We start from the raw sequence: 17,157 nt of genomic DNA, 5'->3' as shown, positions 1-17,157 counted from the left end.
AAAGTCGCAATTATGAGAAATAAAGTCGCAATTGCGGAAAAAAAAAAGACAGAATTGCGACTTTTTATCTCACAATTCTGACTTTTTTTCTCACAATTGCGAATTTACATCTCGCAATTCTGACTTTATAACACATAATTGCGAGTTTATATCTCGAAATTCTGACATCTTTTCTCAGAATTGTGAGATATAAACTCGCAATTGCGAGTTATCAGGCCAATTCTAGGGGGGAAAAAAGACTAACTTTTTTCCCCTCAGAATAGTTTATATCTCACAATTCTGACTTTACAACACGCAATTTCGACTTTATATCACGCAATTCTGACTTTATATCTCGCAATTTCGACTTTATATCAATCAATTCTGACTTTACAACACGCAATTTCGACTTTATATCAATCAATTCTGACTTTATATCTCGCAATTTCGACTTTATATCAATCAATTCTGACTTTATAACACGCAATTGCGACTTTATATCAATCAATTCTGACTTTATATCTCGCAATTCTGACTTTACAACACGCAATTTCGGCTTTATATCACGCAATTCTGACTTTACAACGTGCAATTTCGACTTTATATCTCGCAATTCTGACTTTATAACACGCAATTGCGACTTTATATCACGCAATTCTGACTTTATAACCTGCAATTGTGACTTTATATCAATAAATTCTGACTTTATATCTCGCAATTCTGACTTTATAACACGCAATTGCGATTTTATATCACGCAATTCTGACTTTATATCTCGCAATTATGAGAAATAACGTCAGAATTGCGAGATAAAAAGTCGCAATTACCTTTTTTATTTTTAATTCTGTGGCGGAAACAAGCTTCCATATGATCATGTATAGTTGCCTGAAAGAATCATTAGAAAAGGCAAAAAAAGGTCACACTTTTACTTTATAAAACTAGAAACCATCATTTATATTCACTACCATTCAAAAGTTTGGGGTTATTAAGAAATGCATATACTTTTATTCAGCAAGGACAGATTAAATTGATCAAAAGTGACAGTAAAGCCATTTATAATGTTACAACAGATTCCTGTTTCAAATAAATGCTGTGGTATAAATCAAGTCATTAAAGCAAAAGAGACACACCAAAGTCATTCTCAAATTTTCAGTTAAGTTGCACTGCTGAGAGTATAATTTATGTGTATAATAAATAATGAAACCTAATAAAAATAAATGCATTTTCACAAGTGCTCTCAGACTTTTTGACCCCACTGTGTTTTAAAAACAACAAGGCTGGTAACGTTTGGCAACCACACAATCTTGCGCAACGCTCGTTGGTGCTTTCGTACATTTCTCCCATTGAGCCAACCGAGAAAACAAAGAGAGGAAAGCTTTGACAGTTTGGAGACTGAGATATGAGCGTGATGGGGATCGCAGCATGGCAAACATCAACAATAACATTCAAATTCACATAAACACAACAATGCAACCCACCAAGCGCACCTACAATCTGACCTGTGGGAATTGCATGCAACTCGACTGAACAAATCTCCTCCTAGATGTACGTCAGTTCGGTCACAAAGGCTTTCCTTCTCATACGGACAAGATCTGCTGCTGGCGTTTCCATACTAGTAGCTCTTCGGCATATATCACTGCTATGGCAGGAAACAAGAGCTACCTAAACGTCCCTCGAGTACTTTATAAGTTTCAGGGTTTTATGACCTCACTCCGGCCTCTGATAAGAGTCCTGCACAACGCTGACCCGGCTTTCCCTGCCAATCGGCCTGACACATTACAGGAAGGCCATATTGTTCTACACAAGCTGCTTCCCCCTTTCATGATGGTGCGAGAAAGATCGGGGAGAGGGGTGGCAGTTCTGTGAGAGAATGAGAGCAAAGCTATCACGGTGAGAAAGTGAGGGTGAAAATTAAACATAAATATCAGTCAGGCCGCAAAGACACAATGGGCCATTCGTCATTCATACGGCAGGGGCAACCTTGGGAAGCTTTACTGGTTGCGACGACATCATGAAATTGATCGGGAAATGCTGACTTGCGCTTCCACATAATTCAGAACTGATGATCGGAAGTTGCGTCTGAGAGTCTTCTTGGGAAAAGATAAAGTAGACAGAAATCTGAAGGTAGTGTTCATACTTTCCTGATAATCACTGATGTAAGAAAAAGGACTCAAGCATTTGTGGAGGAACCAACGAAAAGAACAAGGATTAAACTTCCTCCAATTCATTCACTTTAACATTCAGATTTGATGGGGCAATTTCCTAAAATCAAGTTTTAAACAATCAAAGTTTCAAGTAGTCATGGGTTTCTCAGCAACAGCAACAACAGTAGTTAGTTCACATAAAGCTTAAAAGAAAAGTCTGATTTGTGTGAAAAAAATGGTAGTGTAAGACTTGGAATACAATGCATATAATGCATGAACTACTTTCATTGTGCTTTTTTTTTGTTTTTTTTGTCCTTTTTGAACTTTAAAGGGTTAGTTCACCCAAAAATGATCCCAAAATTGACTCAAGCCATCCTAAGTGTACATGACTTTCTTCTTTCAACAACACAATAGAAGTTATACTATAATCTAACTATAATAATAAGTTAAACTATAATCACTGGCTTCTGGTTACTTAATTCCTGAATATATATATACACATTTAACTTACTTTCTTCACAAAATTAAAAATAAAATAAAACAATATATATATTTATTAGGGCTGTCAAACGATTAATCACGATTAATCGCATCCAAAATAAAAGTTTGTGTTTACATAATATACACTCACCGGCCACTTTATTAGGTACACCTGTCCAACTGCTCGTTAACACTTAATTTCTAAGCAGCCAATCACATGGCGGCAACTCAGTGCATTTAGGCATGTAGACATGGTCAAGACAATCTCCTGCAGTTCAAACCGAGCATCAGTATGGGGAAGAAAGTTGATTTGAGTGACTTTGAACGTGGCATGATTGTTGGTGCCAGAAGGGCTGGTCTGAGTATTTCAGAAACTGCTAATCTACTGGGATTTTCACGCACAACCATCTCTAGGGTTTACAGAGAATGGTCCGAAAAAGAAAAAACATCCAGTGAGCGGCAGTTCTGTGGGCGGAAATGCCTTGTTGATGCCAGAGGTCAGAGGAGAATGGCCAGACTGGTTCGAGCTGATAGAAAGCAACAGTGACTGAAATAACCACTCGTTACAACCGAGGTATGCAGCAAAGCATTTGTGAAGCCACAACACGCACAACCTTGAGGCGGATGGGCTACAACAGCAGAAGACTCCACCGGGTACCACTCATCTCCACTACAAATAGGAAAAAGAGGCTACAATTTGCAAGAGCTCACCAAAATTGAACAGTTGAAGACTGGAAAAATGTTGCCTGGTCTGATGAGTCTCGATTTCTGTTGAGACATTCAGATGTTAGAGTCAGAATTTGGCGTAAACAGAATGAGAACATGGAACCATCATGCCTTGTTACCACTGTGCAGGCTGGTGGTGGTGGTGTAATGGTGTGGGGGATGTTTTCCTGGCACACTTTAGGCCCCTTAGTGCCAATTGGGCATCGTTTAAATGCCACGGCCTACCTGAGCATTGTTTCTGACCATGTCCATCCCTTTATGGCCACCATGTACCCATCCTCTGATGGCTACTTCCACCATGTCACAAAGCTCTAATCATTTCAAATTGGTTTCTTGAACATGACAATGAGTTCACTGTACTAAAATGGCCTCCACAGTCACCAGATCTCAACCCAATAGAGCATCTTTGGGATGTGGTGGAACGGGAGATTCGCATCATGGATGTGCAGCCGACAAATCTGCGGCAACTGTGTGATGCCATCATGTCAATATGGACCAAACTCCCTGAGGAATGCTTCCAGCACCTTGTTGAATCTATGCCACGAAGAATTGAGGCAGTTCTGAAGGCAAAAGGGGGTCCAACCCGTTACTAGCATGGGGTACCTAATAAAGTGGCCGGTGAGTGTATGTGTGTGTACTGTGTATAATTATTTTGTATATAAATGCACACATGTATATATTTAAGAAAAATATGTTATTAATATATAAAATGTTAATATTTATATAAAATATACATTATATATAGGCTACATTCAGTCTATATACAGATTATACATCCAAATATTTCTTAAATACACATGCATGTGTGGGTATTTATGTATTAAAAATAATTACACACATATATTATGTAAACACAAACTTTTATTTTGGATGTGATTAATCGTTTGACAGCCCTAATATTTATTATGTATATATATATATTTTTTTGTGAACAAAGAAAGTTAAATGTGTGAGGATAAGTAAATGATGACAGAATTTTTATTCTTGGTGAACTACCCCTTTAGAAAACAAACCATGGATTGGCAAACACAGCAATGTGGGAATGTTTATGAAAATGTGTTTTGAAATTACCTGCAGGAAGAGAAAACTGGCATCTAAGGAGCAGGCGAATAACAGGAACTACTATAAATACAAGCATTCAGTGTCCAAAGCGATCTCTAAATATGGACCAGCATAAGCAATGAAGCCCTGTGACTTCCTGTGTGTTGTGAGCCATCCAGGAAGTACATTTAATTAAGAGTGATAGAAAACATCAGTTGTGTTCTTCTCCGTGAACTATTTCTATTTTACATCTCTACACATCTCAAACCGGAGAACACACACATTAGACATCTGTTTGGGTCATTTAGCTTAAAATGGCTGACATTGGCTAATCTTTCCTGCAACTTAGATGGACGTACATGCAGTGATTGCAGGATGTGGACAGGATCCCATTAGTCTCTAATCTAAATCTGTCTCTAACAAGACCATTTTCTGTAATAAGTCAATGTTTACACACACAAAAGACGCTGACAGAGGTCAATTGGGACATTTAATCAGAAACGGCCTAAACTCAAGATTAGTCAGAAACATAAACATAACTGGGATTACAAGATTACTGGGTCTTTTTTCTTTTCTTTTAATGCTGGTGAAAGTCATTGATCAGCAGGTGTCTGAGGGTTTAACAGTTGTTTAGGTTAGTGCAGAGCCATAAAGAGAAAGAGTTGCGACACGCTTTGATGTCGCCGCGACGGCTGTCACGTCGTTCATGTAAGCCCCAATAGTTCCAAAACATACGCGGGCTGTCATGTTCTTCTATGGACAGACAGCAGCGATTGCATTATTAAACGGTAAATATAAAATAAAACACACACCCAAGTACTTTTTAAGCTGTTATTGCATTTTGTTAATGTCAGTTTTGCATTTGGAGAGGCAGGGTGACAACTTAGATAAGTTTTAGGCTATATTTTTGGAGGGAAAAGCTTAGTGTTCAGTAATAGCACTGGCTTTAGCGGCTCTAACTTAACTTTTCCATGTCATTCATCTGATGATGGACGTCTCATGATATTTATTTTAGCACAACTGGGCTGTATTAGGCTATTGATTCCTGTGATCTTGCTTATAAATTCCGATTCAGCCATTAGCCTACCTTCGTGATCACGCAAAGAGGTCTGCAGTGAGTCCGTTCAGAACTCCAACCAACACAAAATATAAATAATTACGCTGTGCATGTACAAATGAATGATTTCGGAGGGAAACAGACTGCTCCCATAACGTAGAAAGCAACGACTATATACAGCAATGTTCGGTAAATATTAAACCGAAAAATATTCTTCATAAAATTAAACCGGAGAGATAGTTAATGAGTGAATTAACTATGTTCCTAAATACATATAAGCACATGCATAACCCTCACCCATTTAAATAAATGAATTGTGTGTGTGTGTGTGTGTGTATGTATATAATATTATATATAGGCTATATATATATACATATAAAATATTATAAAAAATATTATATATTATATACATCAGGTTATCAGTAAGCTAACGTTAGTGAAGTGTTGGTCACGTAAGCTATCGCTGCAATTAACCTATTATCTTCCAATAAACATTTACTAAAACTGGCTACATAAAATATAACTACAGACTAGATTCACGAGAGGTCGGCTAATGTGTGTAAAAGTAAAAAAATACAGTAATTTCATTAATTTACCAGCGAACGTACTTCTGAAGCACTGAAAATGAATGGGGTTCAATGGAGAAACTATCAGTGTTTGGAACTATTGGGCGTTATAATGTTACTATTACTATTTTTTTTGTTACTAATTACTATTATAATGTTACAACAGATTCCTGTTTCAAATAAATGCTGTGGTATAAATCAAGCAGCACTACTGTTTTAAAGAGAGTGATAATAAGAACGTTTCTCAGCATATTATAATTATTTCTGAAGAATCATGTGACACTGAAGACTGGAGTAATGATGCTGAAAATGAATCTCTGCATCACAGGAATAAATTACATTTAAAAATATATTAATATAGACAACAGTTGTCTTAAATATTTCACATTATTACTGTTTTTACTGTATTTTTAATCAAATAAATGCAGTCTTGGTAAGTAGAAGAGACTTCACATTAAAAAAATCTTACTGACTTCAAAACTTTGAATGGTAGTGTGTGTATATATATATATATATATATATATATAATATAAGCACTTAAACAACAATGTAGGTAGGATTCACATTTGTGGTGTTAAATCCTCTAAAATTTTGTTTTTGTTTTTACAAATGGAGGGACGAGTTTTATAACTTTTAAGAGGCAGCGTATGATTCAAACACTGCTAAAATAAACCTCCACCACTGCGTTCATTAACATAATTGTGCTCAGCAGCAGAAATGCTGAACAAGCTCCAGTGCTCATGTTGATCTGCACGAGCTTCCTGTGGGATTACAGATTACGTCCCAATGAAGTCGAGCCAGATACACGCCACATAATCACCGTCCTACTTAACCTGCGGAGCACATCAGCAGGAAGACATGGAGCGTGCAGGTCGGCACACACCTGACCTCGCTTCAGACACAATCCAGAGGGTGTGTGATTCTGTGCGTGTTAAAGGGAAACATCTGCAGACAGCACAAGGAGGCTACTATTGTCCATGGAGAACCGTGCACTACAGTACATACATGGTCAGCGTGTCTTTTTACATACTTGTGTCCACGCCAGACTGCCAGGAATGTCACAATGCATGAACATGAACACATGCACATCCTACGACTGATCACCAAACATTCAGTGTACCAGTCAAAAGTGTGTTTCTACACCACAAAGAAGCTCAAATATTCCATTTGTTGTTAGTTTTGCAACTAGTCCTGGATCACATGATCAGTTGTATTTGTTCTAGAGAGAAAAGGCTTGACCCTTACCCTTCTCTTGAGGCGTTCTCTCTCTCTCAGCGTGAGCGTGTCGGCTTTGGCAATTACAGGAACGATGTTGACTTTGCTGTGGATCGCCTTCATAAACTCAACATCTAGAGGCTTCAGGCTGGTAAATAAAAAATCAAGCACACAAAGCACAAATGACATACACTGCCATTCAAATGTTTAGGGTCAGTAAGAGTTTTTAAAAACTTTTTCTTAGCAAGGATACATTACATTGATCAAAATTTGAAGACATTTATAATGTTACAAAAGATTTCTATTTCAAATAAATGCTTTTTTTATTTCTATTCATCAAAGGTTATATTCCACAAAAATATGACGCAACAACTGTTTATAGTAATTGATAATAATCAGAAATGTTTCTTGAGCAGCAAATCATCATATTAGAATGATTTCTGAAGGATCATGAGACACTGAAGACTGGAGTAATGATGCTGAAAATTCAGCTTTGATCACAGGAATAAATGACATTTTACAATATATTCAAATAGTAAACAGTTACTTTCTATTGTAATAATATTTCACAATATTATTGCTTTTACTGTATTTTTAATCAAACAAAATGCTAATAAAATGCAAAAACATTAAAACAATTCTTCTCATATGAAAACGTGAGAAATAATCAGAGTAAAGATATGTTTGTACCAAGCATGAATTATCACCATAACAGGAATGGAAACAAAACAATGCATCTACTATTAAATTTCATCCTGAAATGATGTGATGGGATGGGATTTGAGTTTGAAAAGCTTTGATGTGAATTTTTACTTTTTTGTTGGGGTTTCATGTGACCTAAGAATTTTTCTCAGAAGCTGCTGAAAATGTATTTTACACTTAGTCTGAAAAGCATGCATGTAAATATTCAGCTGAGTATTTGAACAGTGTAAAATTCAATTGTGATTTTTGTTGGTGATTCATGTTGCTTTGATGCATCACTCTTGCTGTAAACAGGCCTTAATTGAGGGCTAAAGCTAAGCCACTTTCTGCAGGAATAAAATGTTTTATTGACTGATGATGAAAGGCAGAACATGTGCAGGTGTTTTACCCGTGTCCAAACGGAGAGATGAAGTAAAAGCAGCAGTGTACTCTGTTGTCAACGATGTGTCTGCGGTTCAGTCCGCTCTCATCGTGCAGGTATCGCTCAAACTGATTATCGATATACTGGATGATCGTCTTAAAGCTGTTGAAGAGAATAAAGCAGAGAGCAGAGAACGAGCTGAAATACTCAGATATAAAAGCTTGTGATTGTATTAAACAAGCGCATTAAACAAACATCGGATATGGATCTCAGCACAATCCCACAATCTAATCGCAGGATAGAAAGACGCATTTTAGAAATGGTGAACAACCACTTAGTCAAAATAAAGCTTATCAAAACGCTCCACAACATCATGTTTACAGGTTCTTGTTCAGCAATGACGCACCGCATGCACCAGTGTTATTTTAGTATCACTGAAATCCTATTAAGGTTTTTTTTTTTATATAAAAATAAATAAATAATTAGATATATATATATATTATGCTTTCATTTTAAATTTAAAGGTTTAGTAATTTTGCTGTTTTTGTAGGTTTTTTTTAAAAAGGGATAGTTCACCCAAAAATTATGTCATTAATTACTCACCCTCATGTCGTTTCAAACCCGTAAGCCTTTAGGTCATCTTCGGAACACAAATTAAGATAATTTTAATGAAATCTGACAGATTTATGTCCCTCCATTGACAGCTACGCAACTTCCACTTTGACACTTCAAGTATATAAAGAGATCGTAAAACTAATCCATATGAATTAAGCGGTTTAGTCCAAATTTTCTGAAGAGACTCGATCACTTTACATGATTAACAAATTAAATTTAGGCTTTAATAGGCTTTATGCACAGGTGCACTACTTCCTGAACTTTAGCCAGCTCCTTTGTTTCCTGTCTGCCATTATTGGACAAACTGATTAATCCAGGTGTGCCTGATTGTTGTTACTGAGGCCAGGCACACCTGGATTAATCAGTTTTTCCAATAATGGCAGACAGGAAACAAAGGAGCTGGCTGAAGTTCAGTAAGTAGTGCAGCTGTGCATAAAGCCAATTCAGAAATAAAAATGTATCAGCGAACATAAACTAAAGCTCAACCGAACCTGCTTGACGGGCAAGAACAAACCTCGTGTGGAAGCTCAAACGTGCAGCGTAACATGAGAATGAACCTCACATGAGAGTGAACATGCTAGAGCTTCTGTTTACCATATCAGATGTGTGCACTGATTAATGTTTATGTGAATAAAAGCCTAAATTCAATCTGTTCATCATATAAATCGATCGAGTCTCTTCAGAAAATTTGGACTAAACCGCTCAATTCATATGGATTAGTTTTACGATCTCTTTATGAACTTGAAGTGTCAAAGTTGTAGTTGCGTTGCTGTCAATGGAGGGACAGAAATTTGTCAGATTTAATTTAATTTAAAATATCTTCAATTGCATTCAGAAGATCAACGAAAGACTTACGGGTTTGGAACGACATGACAGTGAGTAATTAATGACATAATTTTTATTTTTGGGTGAACTATCCCTAATTTGTTTTTATTTCAGTTTTATTTGTAGTTTTAAGCACATTAAAGTAAACTAAATAAAAATGAGAAATGTTGCTTGGAAACTAGCTGGAATAAAATAAGTTTTTATATTTAATTTAGTTTCAGTTCACATTTATTTTAAGTAACAAAAATTATTTTATGGTTTTAATTTAAGTTTTAGTTGACATGTACCAACTCTCAGTTCTCACCACCAGATTCCCTTTTGCTCTAAAGTCTCCAGACTTATCTAAACAGCAAACGCTAAACCACTTCTGCTTCTGACGCAGATATGCGCTTCACTTATCACTGCACTTCACTTTTCTAGATCTCAGCCTTGAGACCACAGCCTTATCGAGAGGTGGAAGGAGGAAACATGACATGATAATATAGGTAGGTGACGTGGATGGCATATTTTCATTAACAGCATTAGAAATCTGTGAGTAAGAGATGGGGAGGATATTGTTCTTTCAAACAGGACGTTCCCAGCATTCCTCAGCAAGGCTCAATGACCAATATACAAACACAAGGCAACAGCTGCCGATAATCCACAATCAAGTGCCATAAAGTAAATATGCAGATACATAGACACATAACACTCAGTATTAAGTTAATAATCAGTTCAGTCTTCCATTCAGGAGGTCATAGTTACATGCAAGGTCTAATTTTATGGTAGATATCTGTAATAAGACATAGCTATTTCAACTACCTAAGGACCATTTTTATGCAAAACAACAGCAGCACTATTCAAGTGCACAAACATGTCAAGAGTGACACACATTACATTAACTTTATGTTTTAGAAATAAATAAATAAGTAGTGATGGGTCAAGATCTGCATCATTTATGTGCATTTATGTGAGATCAACTATTTTGCATGATGTGCTTTAGCTCTTAGACAGTTTGCACACAAAAAAAAACCTTCTCTACATACAGTACATCATTTAAAGCACTAGAAATATTACATGAATTTCGCACGTTTATAACATGTTATCACATAGATTTCACATGGGAACGCTTCCAAAACCACGTTTTCCGTGTGCAAAGTATGTGTTTCACATGACAAATTGTCTTTCTTTAAAAGTGCTTGTGATTTTTATTTTCACTATAAAAAGGTGCTTAATTATTTGGTTATATAGTATAATGACATTCAGAAGTGTGATTTAAGCGTTGAAATAATAAGAAATGTGTCAGATCCAAAAAGTAATGCAAAAGCAATACAATGTATTTTTGAACAATTATATAATGCAATGCAGAATAGGTGTAGCAACAAGATACAAATACAAATGCCATTCAAATCTGTGACGGTGTGTATTTACAGCAGGTGTGCTGTGCTTCGCAAATATCCCATTATTATCCACCACCAATAATTTATGGTACAGGGAAAATGATAATGCATGGAGAACGTCAAACTTAGAAGTAAATATATGGCTCGGAAGAAAGAAATTTCACCTTCCACACCCATTGATAGTGGCTTGTCTCTACTAAAATGTTTCTTACCACATGCACACATTCAGCAATCTAAACGAGGACACGTCAGAAATGTTTATAGGTTTTTCTTTTATATAAAGTTAATTATAATGACTAAAAAATGTATGTTTGAATAATTTTTTTAACTGAAGATGTCCCCAGATGTCTCCAAAGGGAGGTTTGGTCAGATTTTGCTGACTTCTCGGGATAAATTCAGCCGAGTAAACACACACTGACCAGTCCTGGCTGTTGATGGCGTCTCCATATCCAGGCGTGTCCACTACAGTCAGGCGGAGCTTCACTCCCCTCTCCTCGATTTCCACAGTGGACGCTTCAATCTGAACCGTGCGCTCGATCTTCTCTACAAGCACAACAAAACCCCAATCAGAACAAAAGATGTGCATAAACATTTGAGGGGGCACATCGAGACGAATCACATTAAACATCATGATTTATTGATGCAACATAAAAAGTTATGAGCGCTTTCTGAGAAACTCTGGGAGGTAGCCCTGGGCTACAGACGGGATTATTTTCTTGAAAACAACCTTATTCTCTACAGAGCTTTAATAGACAAAGTGCTCAACAGAGGGATTTGAAGGGATTTTATATCCATTGAGCATCTAAATCAGAAATGGTTTGCATTCCAGAGTGAGTGGCATCATGATGAAAAGAATATTTCTTTCGACAAAGAACCATTTGCACACTTAAAAATTTCACATTATAAACTTTTTTTTTAAAATAATAATAAAAATAGACTAATAAAAAAGACAAAAACAAAACAAAAATTCTAATATGTAACTAAAATTTGTGAGTATTTTTTTTTTTTATTAACCATGACTAACATTTCTTTTTTTCTGCAGGTCTAACATATAACATTTGAGAACAAAATGTACCAACACTATTAGTCAAAGTTGGTGTCAAAATAGTGGAGACTTATGACACAGCTAGACAGTTCTCTAAATATAATAGCCCCATGACATATTGAGTAATTCCTGAACTAATAACCCCATGACTTTGTAGATCTAAATTTGCTTTGCCAGTAACAGAGAAAGAAGGTGGATGCTGAATTTGCACAAATGTAGAACCAATCATATTAGAGAAAAATGAAGTGATGATGATGGGCAATATGTCACGTTATCTTTACCATGCTACAGTATCAACCTATATAAACTGCCGTGTTGTTTTTGCTGGTGGGATTCTCTATGATTGATACGAGGTGTCCTCCGGCCGTGATTAAAGCATATTCAAAGGCACCGAATAAACACAATAAACAGGCATGAAAACACTTTAATCGCATCTATTCCACTCTGACCAAAGTTACGTACACGGATGATGTTGTCATGAGCAGATTCTTCAGCATCACATTTTCGGGGTGCTGAAGAAACTGAGTTCATGTTGATAAGCGTTGTGTGACATGAATGTAATGCGATATATTGATGGACAAAAACATCGAAAGAATCTGAAAAATTATATACGTCCATAGAAATGTGTTTTGCAATTGATATAAGTAGATCAAAACAATGGCCAGTAACACACCTACTGTATGTGAGTTCATAATTTGTGGTGTGCAAATGTGAGTAACAATGCTAAAAATAACCACAATACTTAGCGAATAACCGGAATAATGAAAAGTGCATGTAAACGGGAGTGAAGAGTCACTGTCACATGCTTTTTGGGCCTACAAATCTACGGAGGATTTACCATGACTGCTAGGGATTATTTAGGTCTTGGACACAATATCCTGTAGAGTTAATAAAGACCTCAGGGGACCTGTGTGTGTGTGTGTGTGTGTGTGTGTGTGTGTGTGTGTGTGTGTGTGTGTGTGTGTGTGTGTGTGTGTGTGTGTGTGTGTGTGTGTGTGTGTGTGTGTGTGTGTGTGTGTGTGTGTTTACCTGCCGCTCCAGGTATATGGCGCTCTGGGTAGAGGTCAGTCAGGAAGAGGCTGTTGATGAGGGTTGATTTACCAAGACCAGACTCTCCTAAGATAACAAATAACACCCAGTTAAAAGCACAGTGTGTGTCTATCTGAATCCATGTCTGTGTTTATATGTCACGCACCTACAACCATCAGTGTAAACTCAAAGCCTTTCTTCACGGACTTCCTGTGCACCTGATTGGGCAGGTTGGCAAATCCCACATATCCTGCAGCATCAGGAAACTAGAAACACACATCAGAACTGTTACACCGATGAACAAGTTTAATGCAGAAACATTTAACACTTAAAGGGTTAGTTCACCCAAAAATGAAAATTATGTCATTAGTGACTCACCCTCATGTCGTTCCAAGCCCGTAAGACCTCCGTTCGTCTTCAGAACACAGTTTAAGATATTTTAGATTTAGTCCGAGAGTTTTCTGTCCCTCCATTGTAAATGTGTGTACGGTACACTGTCCTTGTCCAGAAAGGAAATAAAGACATCATCAAAGTAGTCCATGTGACATCAGTGGGTTAGTTAGAATGTTTTAAATCATCGAAAATACATTTTGGTCCAAAAATAACAAAAACTAGGACTTTATTCAGCATTGTATTGTCTTCCGGTTCTGTTGTGGATCCGCGTTCAGTGCCGCCGCTGACGTAAGACGCTGCTGACGTGTGTCTGGTGCGCCCGGAAGACAATACAATGCTGAATAAATTCGTAGTTTTTGTTATTTTTTGGACCAAAATGTATTTTCGATGCTTCAAAACATTCTAACTAACCCACTGATGTCACATGGACTACTTTGATGATGTCTTTATTTCCTTTCTGGACAAGGACAGTATACCGTACATATATTTTCAATGGAGGGACAGAAAGCTCTCGGACTAAATCTAAAATATCTTAAACTGTGTTCTGAAGATGAACGGAGGTCTTACGGGCTTGGAATGACATGAGGGAGAGGCATTAATAACATCATTTTCATTTTTGGGTGAACTAACCCTTTAAAGGTAAAGTATACAGTTTTTATAATAACAATCTGCCAGGGACTCCAGATGAAAATTAGTCTGTACGGCTAAATCTGGCTCATTTACATTTGGACATTGTCCTTATGTTCATTAATGTGCATTGTCCCTTATTAAAAAAAAAGAAGAAAAAAGTATGTTGATTTAATCAGCACCAAAATGATTTGTAAATTAAAGTATAACAATAGTGACAGCAAAAGTTATAATAATTTCCCCAAACACTCCCTTCCTCTTCCATTGACCAAGAAAACTGACAGTCCATTGTTTGGACTAAACTCATTCCATTGGTGGAGTCAGATGTTGACATGTCGGCCCGCTCAAACAAGAGATCAATGTTTTGAAAGCACGACCGAGTAAAAGCAAATGTTCAGGGAATCATCCTACAAGTAACTCTGATCATTAAATGGAGAAGTTAGGAACTATCCAAAACAAATACACACTTCAACAAGAGTAGGAGTGTCCGTCTTACCTTTCCTTTTTCTCCAGACTGCGACATGACGATCCTGCCTGACAACTAGACAAAGAAAACAAAACATTAAAAGAAATTAAATCAAAGGTCTTTTGGGAGTCTTGGTAGATTTCTCTTGAACTCGCTGTTTAGGAAAAGACATCGTAACAAGTGATTAGTGGCCAAATTCAATATGAGTTTTTAAAGACTGATGTATCTTGCCAATATAACGCTAAAAATATTTAAAAATAATAATAATACTGAAAAAAATTTACTGAACACTTACAATCACACACAACATTTACTTAAAAAAAGAGAGAAAAAATAAAAATTCTAAAATCCTAAAAAAAAACTCGAGGCTTCGGTGTCACATGATCCTTTAGAAATCATTCTAATATGTTGATTTGTTAAAAACAGTACTTCATATTTTTGTGGAAACCATGGTAAATTGTTTTTAAGGAACAAAAGAACAGCATTTGTTGGAAATAGAAATCTTTTGTAACATTATAAATGTCTTTACTGCCTCTTTTGATCGATTTAATGCATCAATAGAATAGAAGTATTAATACATTTTTCAAAATTTAAAATTACCTCAAATTTTTAAATGGTAATAAATAAATAAATACTGGTATGGTCACTGATATATCTTGCATCTTAAATGCAATAGATGGCCAATGAAATAATCCTTCACATTCCAATCAAATGAAAAATTCACATTTAAATGGAAGCTCTGTCAATTGAAGCTCTCCATAAATCTGATCTTCCTTCACACACTGCAACAGATCTGCATAGGGTTGTGCTGATGATACTGATAGGGAACAAACTGTTCTGGAGAACCTGGGAGTGTGTGAGTGTGTTAGACATGAAGAGGAAAGTGAGGGGTGACAACAGGGAGGGAACAATACTGTTTATCTTTCATCTTCCTGGAAAAGCTTTTCTACATTTCCACCACTCCCCATAAATGAGGGCTCTCTCTCTCTTACACACACACACACACTTTGTGCTTTATGAGGTTTAGGTGAAAGTGTGTTTGATTCAGAGACAGCCGTTCTGAAAGTCTTCACAGTGAAGGCCAAACAGCTGTAATACTGACAGTTCGAGTTTTTCATTTTTATGAGTGTTTCTACTCCCAAGACAGAGAAAATCAGCTTTGCATCAGTGGAATAAATTTTATTTTAAATTGTAATAATATTTCACAATATTACATTTTTACTGTATTTTTGATTAGCCTTGGTGAGCTGCGTGAGCATAAGATACTTCTTTTAAAAACATTTTAAAAATCTTACCGATGCCAACTTTTTGAACGGTAGTGTGTGTGTTCACCTAAGGCGGCTATATTATGCCCTTTTACAAAGTATTGATTTTGTTTTTGGTCCCTGCAAGAACATTTTTTTCCCCAGATGTTTGAATTGTTGCAGCTCCTTTCTTCCTAGTCTGTCAGAAAAGCTCTGTTTTGTTCCTGGATCTTTGAAACCCCTTCTTCCCGAAAAACTCATTGAGCTCTGATTGGTCAGCTGGACCCGTGTGTTGTGATTGGTCAACCGCTTCGAGCGTGTTTGGGAAATGTCCCGCCCCTTACCATAACCACGAGTTTCAACACTAATAACTAAATCAACCAGGCCCCGCCCCTTTATTTTGCAAAAGCCTTGGGTGGGAATTATTTAAATGAGGAATATTGTGACGTGTTTGTTCCTGGAAGAAAACTCAAGACTACAGTGGAGGCGTTTCAGGGAGTTCAGAAACAGTGACACTAATATAGAGAATAGCTCACTTTGGAGTGATTTGTGCTTTGTAACTTTGCAGAGCTTATTAATGTTGAACAGGGAAAAAAGCTTAATATGACCCATCATGCTGTGAAATGTCATGAATATCTAAACATTTTACACAATGTTTAATCATATTTAGATTTCGTTTAAATTTTGTTCTAACCTAATTTACACAAAATCAGTAGCCTGGATCCCAGCCCTAACCCCGCCCACAACATTTTTTGGTCGGGAAGTTCGGTCTGGACTCGATCCATTGAGGAGTAATTATGATTGGTTCAGAATTAGTCGGGCCAATCAAATTGCCAGGGCGTAATACGATGATGGACAGATGATCTGCAGTTACGTAATCCTCACGTTATCAAAGAGCGCTTGGGTTGAACTGGTTTCCCTCAGAGATGACTGCAGCTGGAGAACTGAGATGTATAGATTCCACTATCGCGTCCGTTGTAAAATAAATCGACAGCGCATTTATTTTAAAAGACGAACAGAGAACTGCAATCAAGGCATTTGTCGATCGGGAAGATGTGTTTGCCGTCCTTCCTACGGGATTCGGCAAAAGTTTATTTTATCAGCTGGCTCCGATGGTCACTAAGAAGAAGGGACGCAATGAAGACCCTGTGGTCGTTGTGGTTTCTCCTTTGGTCGCACTCATGGAGGACCAAGTAAAAGAAGCAAAACTCATTATTTTACTACTACTTCCAGCGTGCGTGTAGTTGAGTTCTGTTGACTACT

At 36.8% G+C, this 17,157-nt stretch overlaps 2 protein-coding genes across 3 annotated transcripts in view; one reads left to right on the top strand and one right to left on the bottom strand.

The window, feature by feature from the left end:
* Positions 1-17,157, top strand: part of ufd1l (ubiquitin recognition factor in ER associated degradation 1) — a 188,206-nt gene that overhangs the window by 136,985 nt on the left and 34,064 nt on the right. The window lies entirely within an intron of this gene.
* The window catches only part of zgc:63587 (uncharacterized protein LOC393431 homolog), a 41,030-nt gene that overhangs the window by 18,115 nt on the left and 5,758 nt on the right, over positions 1-17,157 (bottom strand). For both annotated transcript variants that reach the window (XM_056259359.1, XM_056259360.1), the window contains exons 2-7: positions 14,681-14,725; positions 13,331-13,430; positions 13,165-13,251; positions 11,510-11,633; positions 8,299-8,433; positions 7,239-7,356 (exon numbers count right to left, since the gene is read on the bottom strand). In XM_056259359.1, coding sequence (XP_056115334.1) covers positions 7,239-7,356; positions 8,299-8,433; positions 11,510-11,633; positions 13,165-13,251; positions 13,331-13,430; positions 14,681-14,707 — 591 coding nt within the window. In that variant the 5' untranslated portion in view covers positions 14,708-14,725. The remainder of the gene's footprint in view (positions 1-7,238; positions 7,357-8,298; positions 8,434-11,509; positions 11,634-13,164; positions 13,252-13,330; positions 13,431-14,680; positions 14,726-17,157) is intronic.

This window comes from Rhinichthys klamathensis, unplaced genomic scaffold, assembly GCF_029890125.1.
Source record: "Rhinichthys klamathensis goyatoka isolate OS25496 unplaced genomic scaffold, OSU_Roscu_1.1 h1tg000167l_1, whole genome shotgun sequence".
In the NCBI taxonomy this organism is placed as follows: Eukaryota; Metazoa; Chordata; class Actinopteri; order Cypriniformes; family Leuciscidae; genus Rhinichthys; species Rhinichthys klamathensis.
This window is presented reverse-complemented; position numbering and strand designations above follow the sequence as displayed.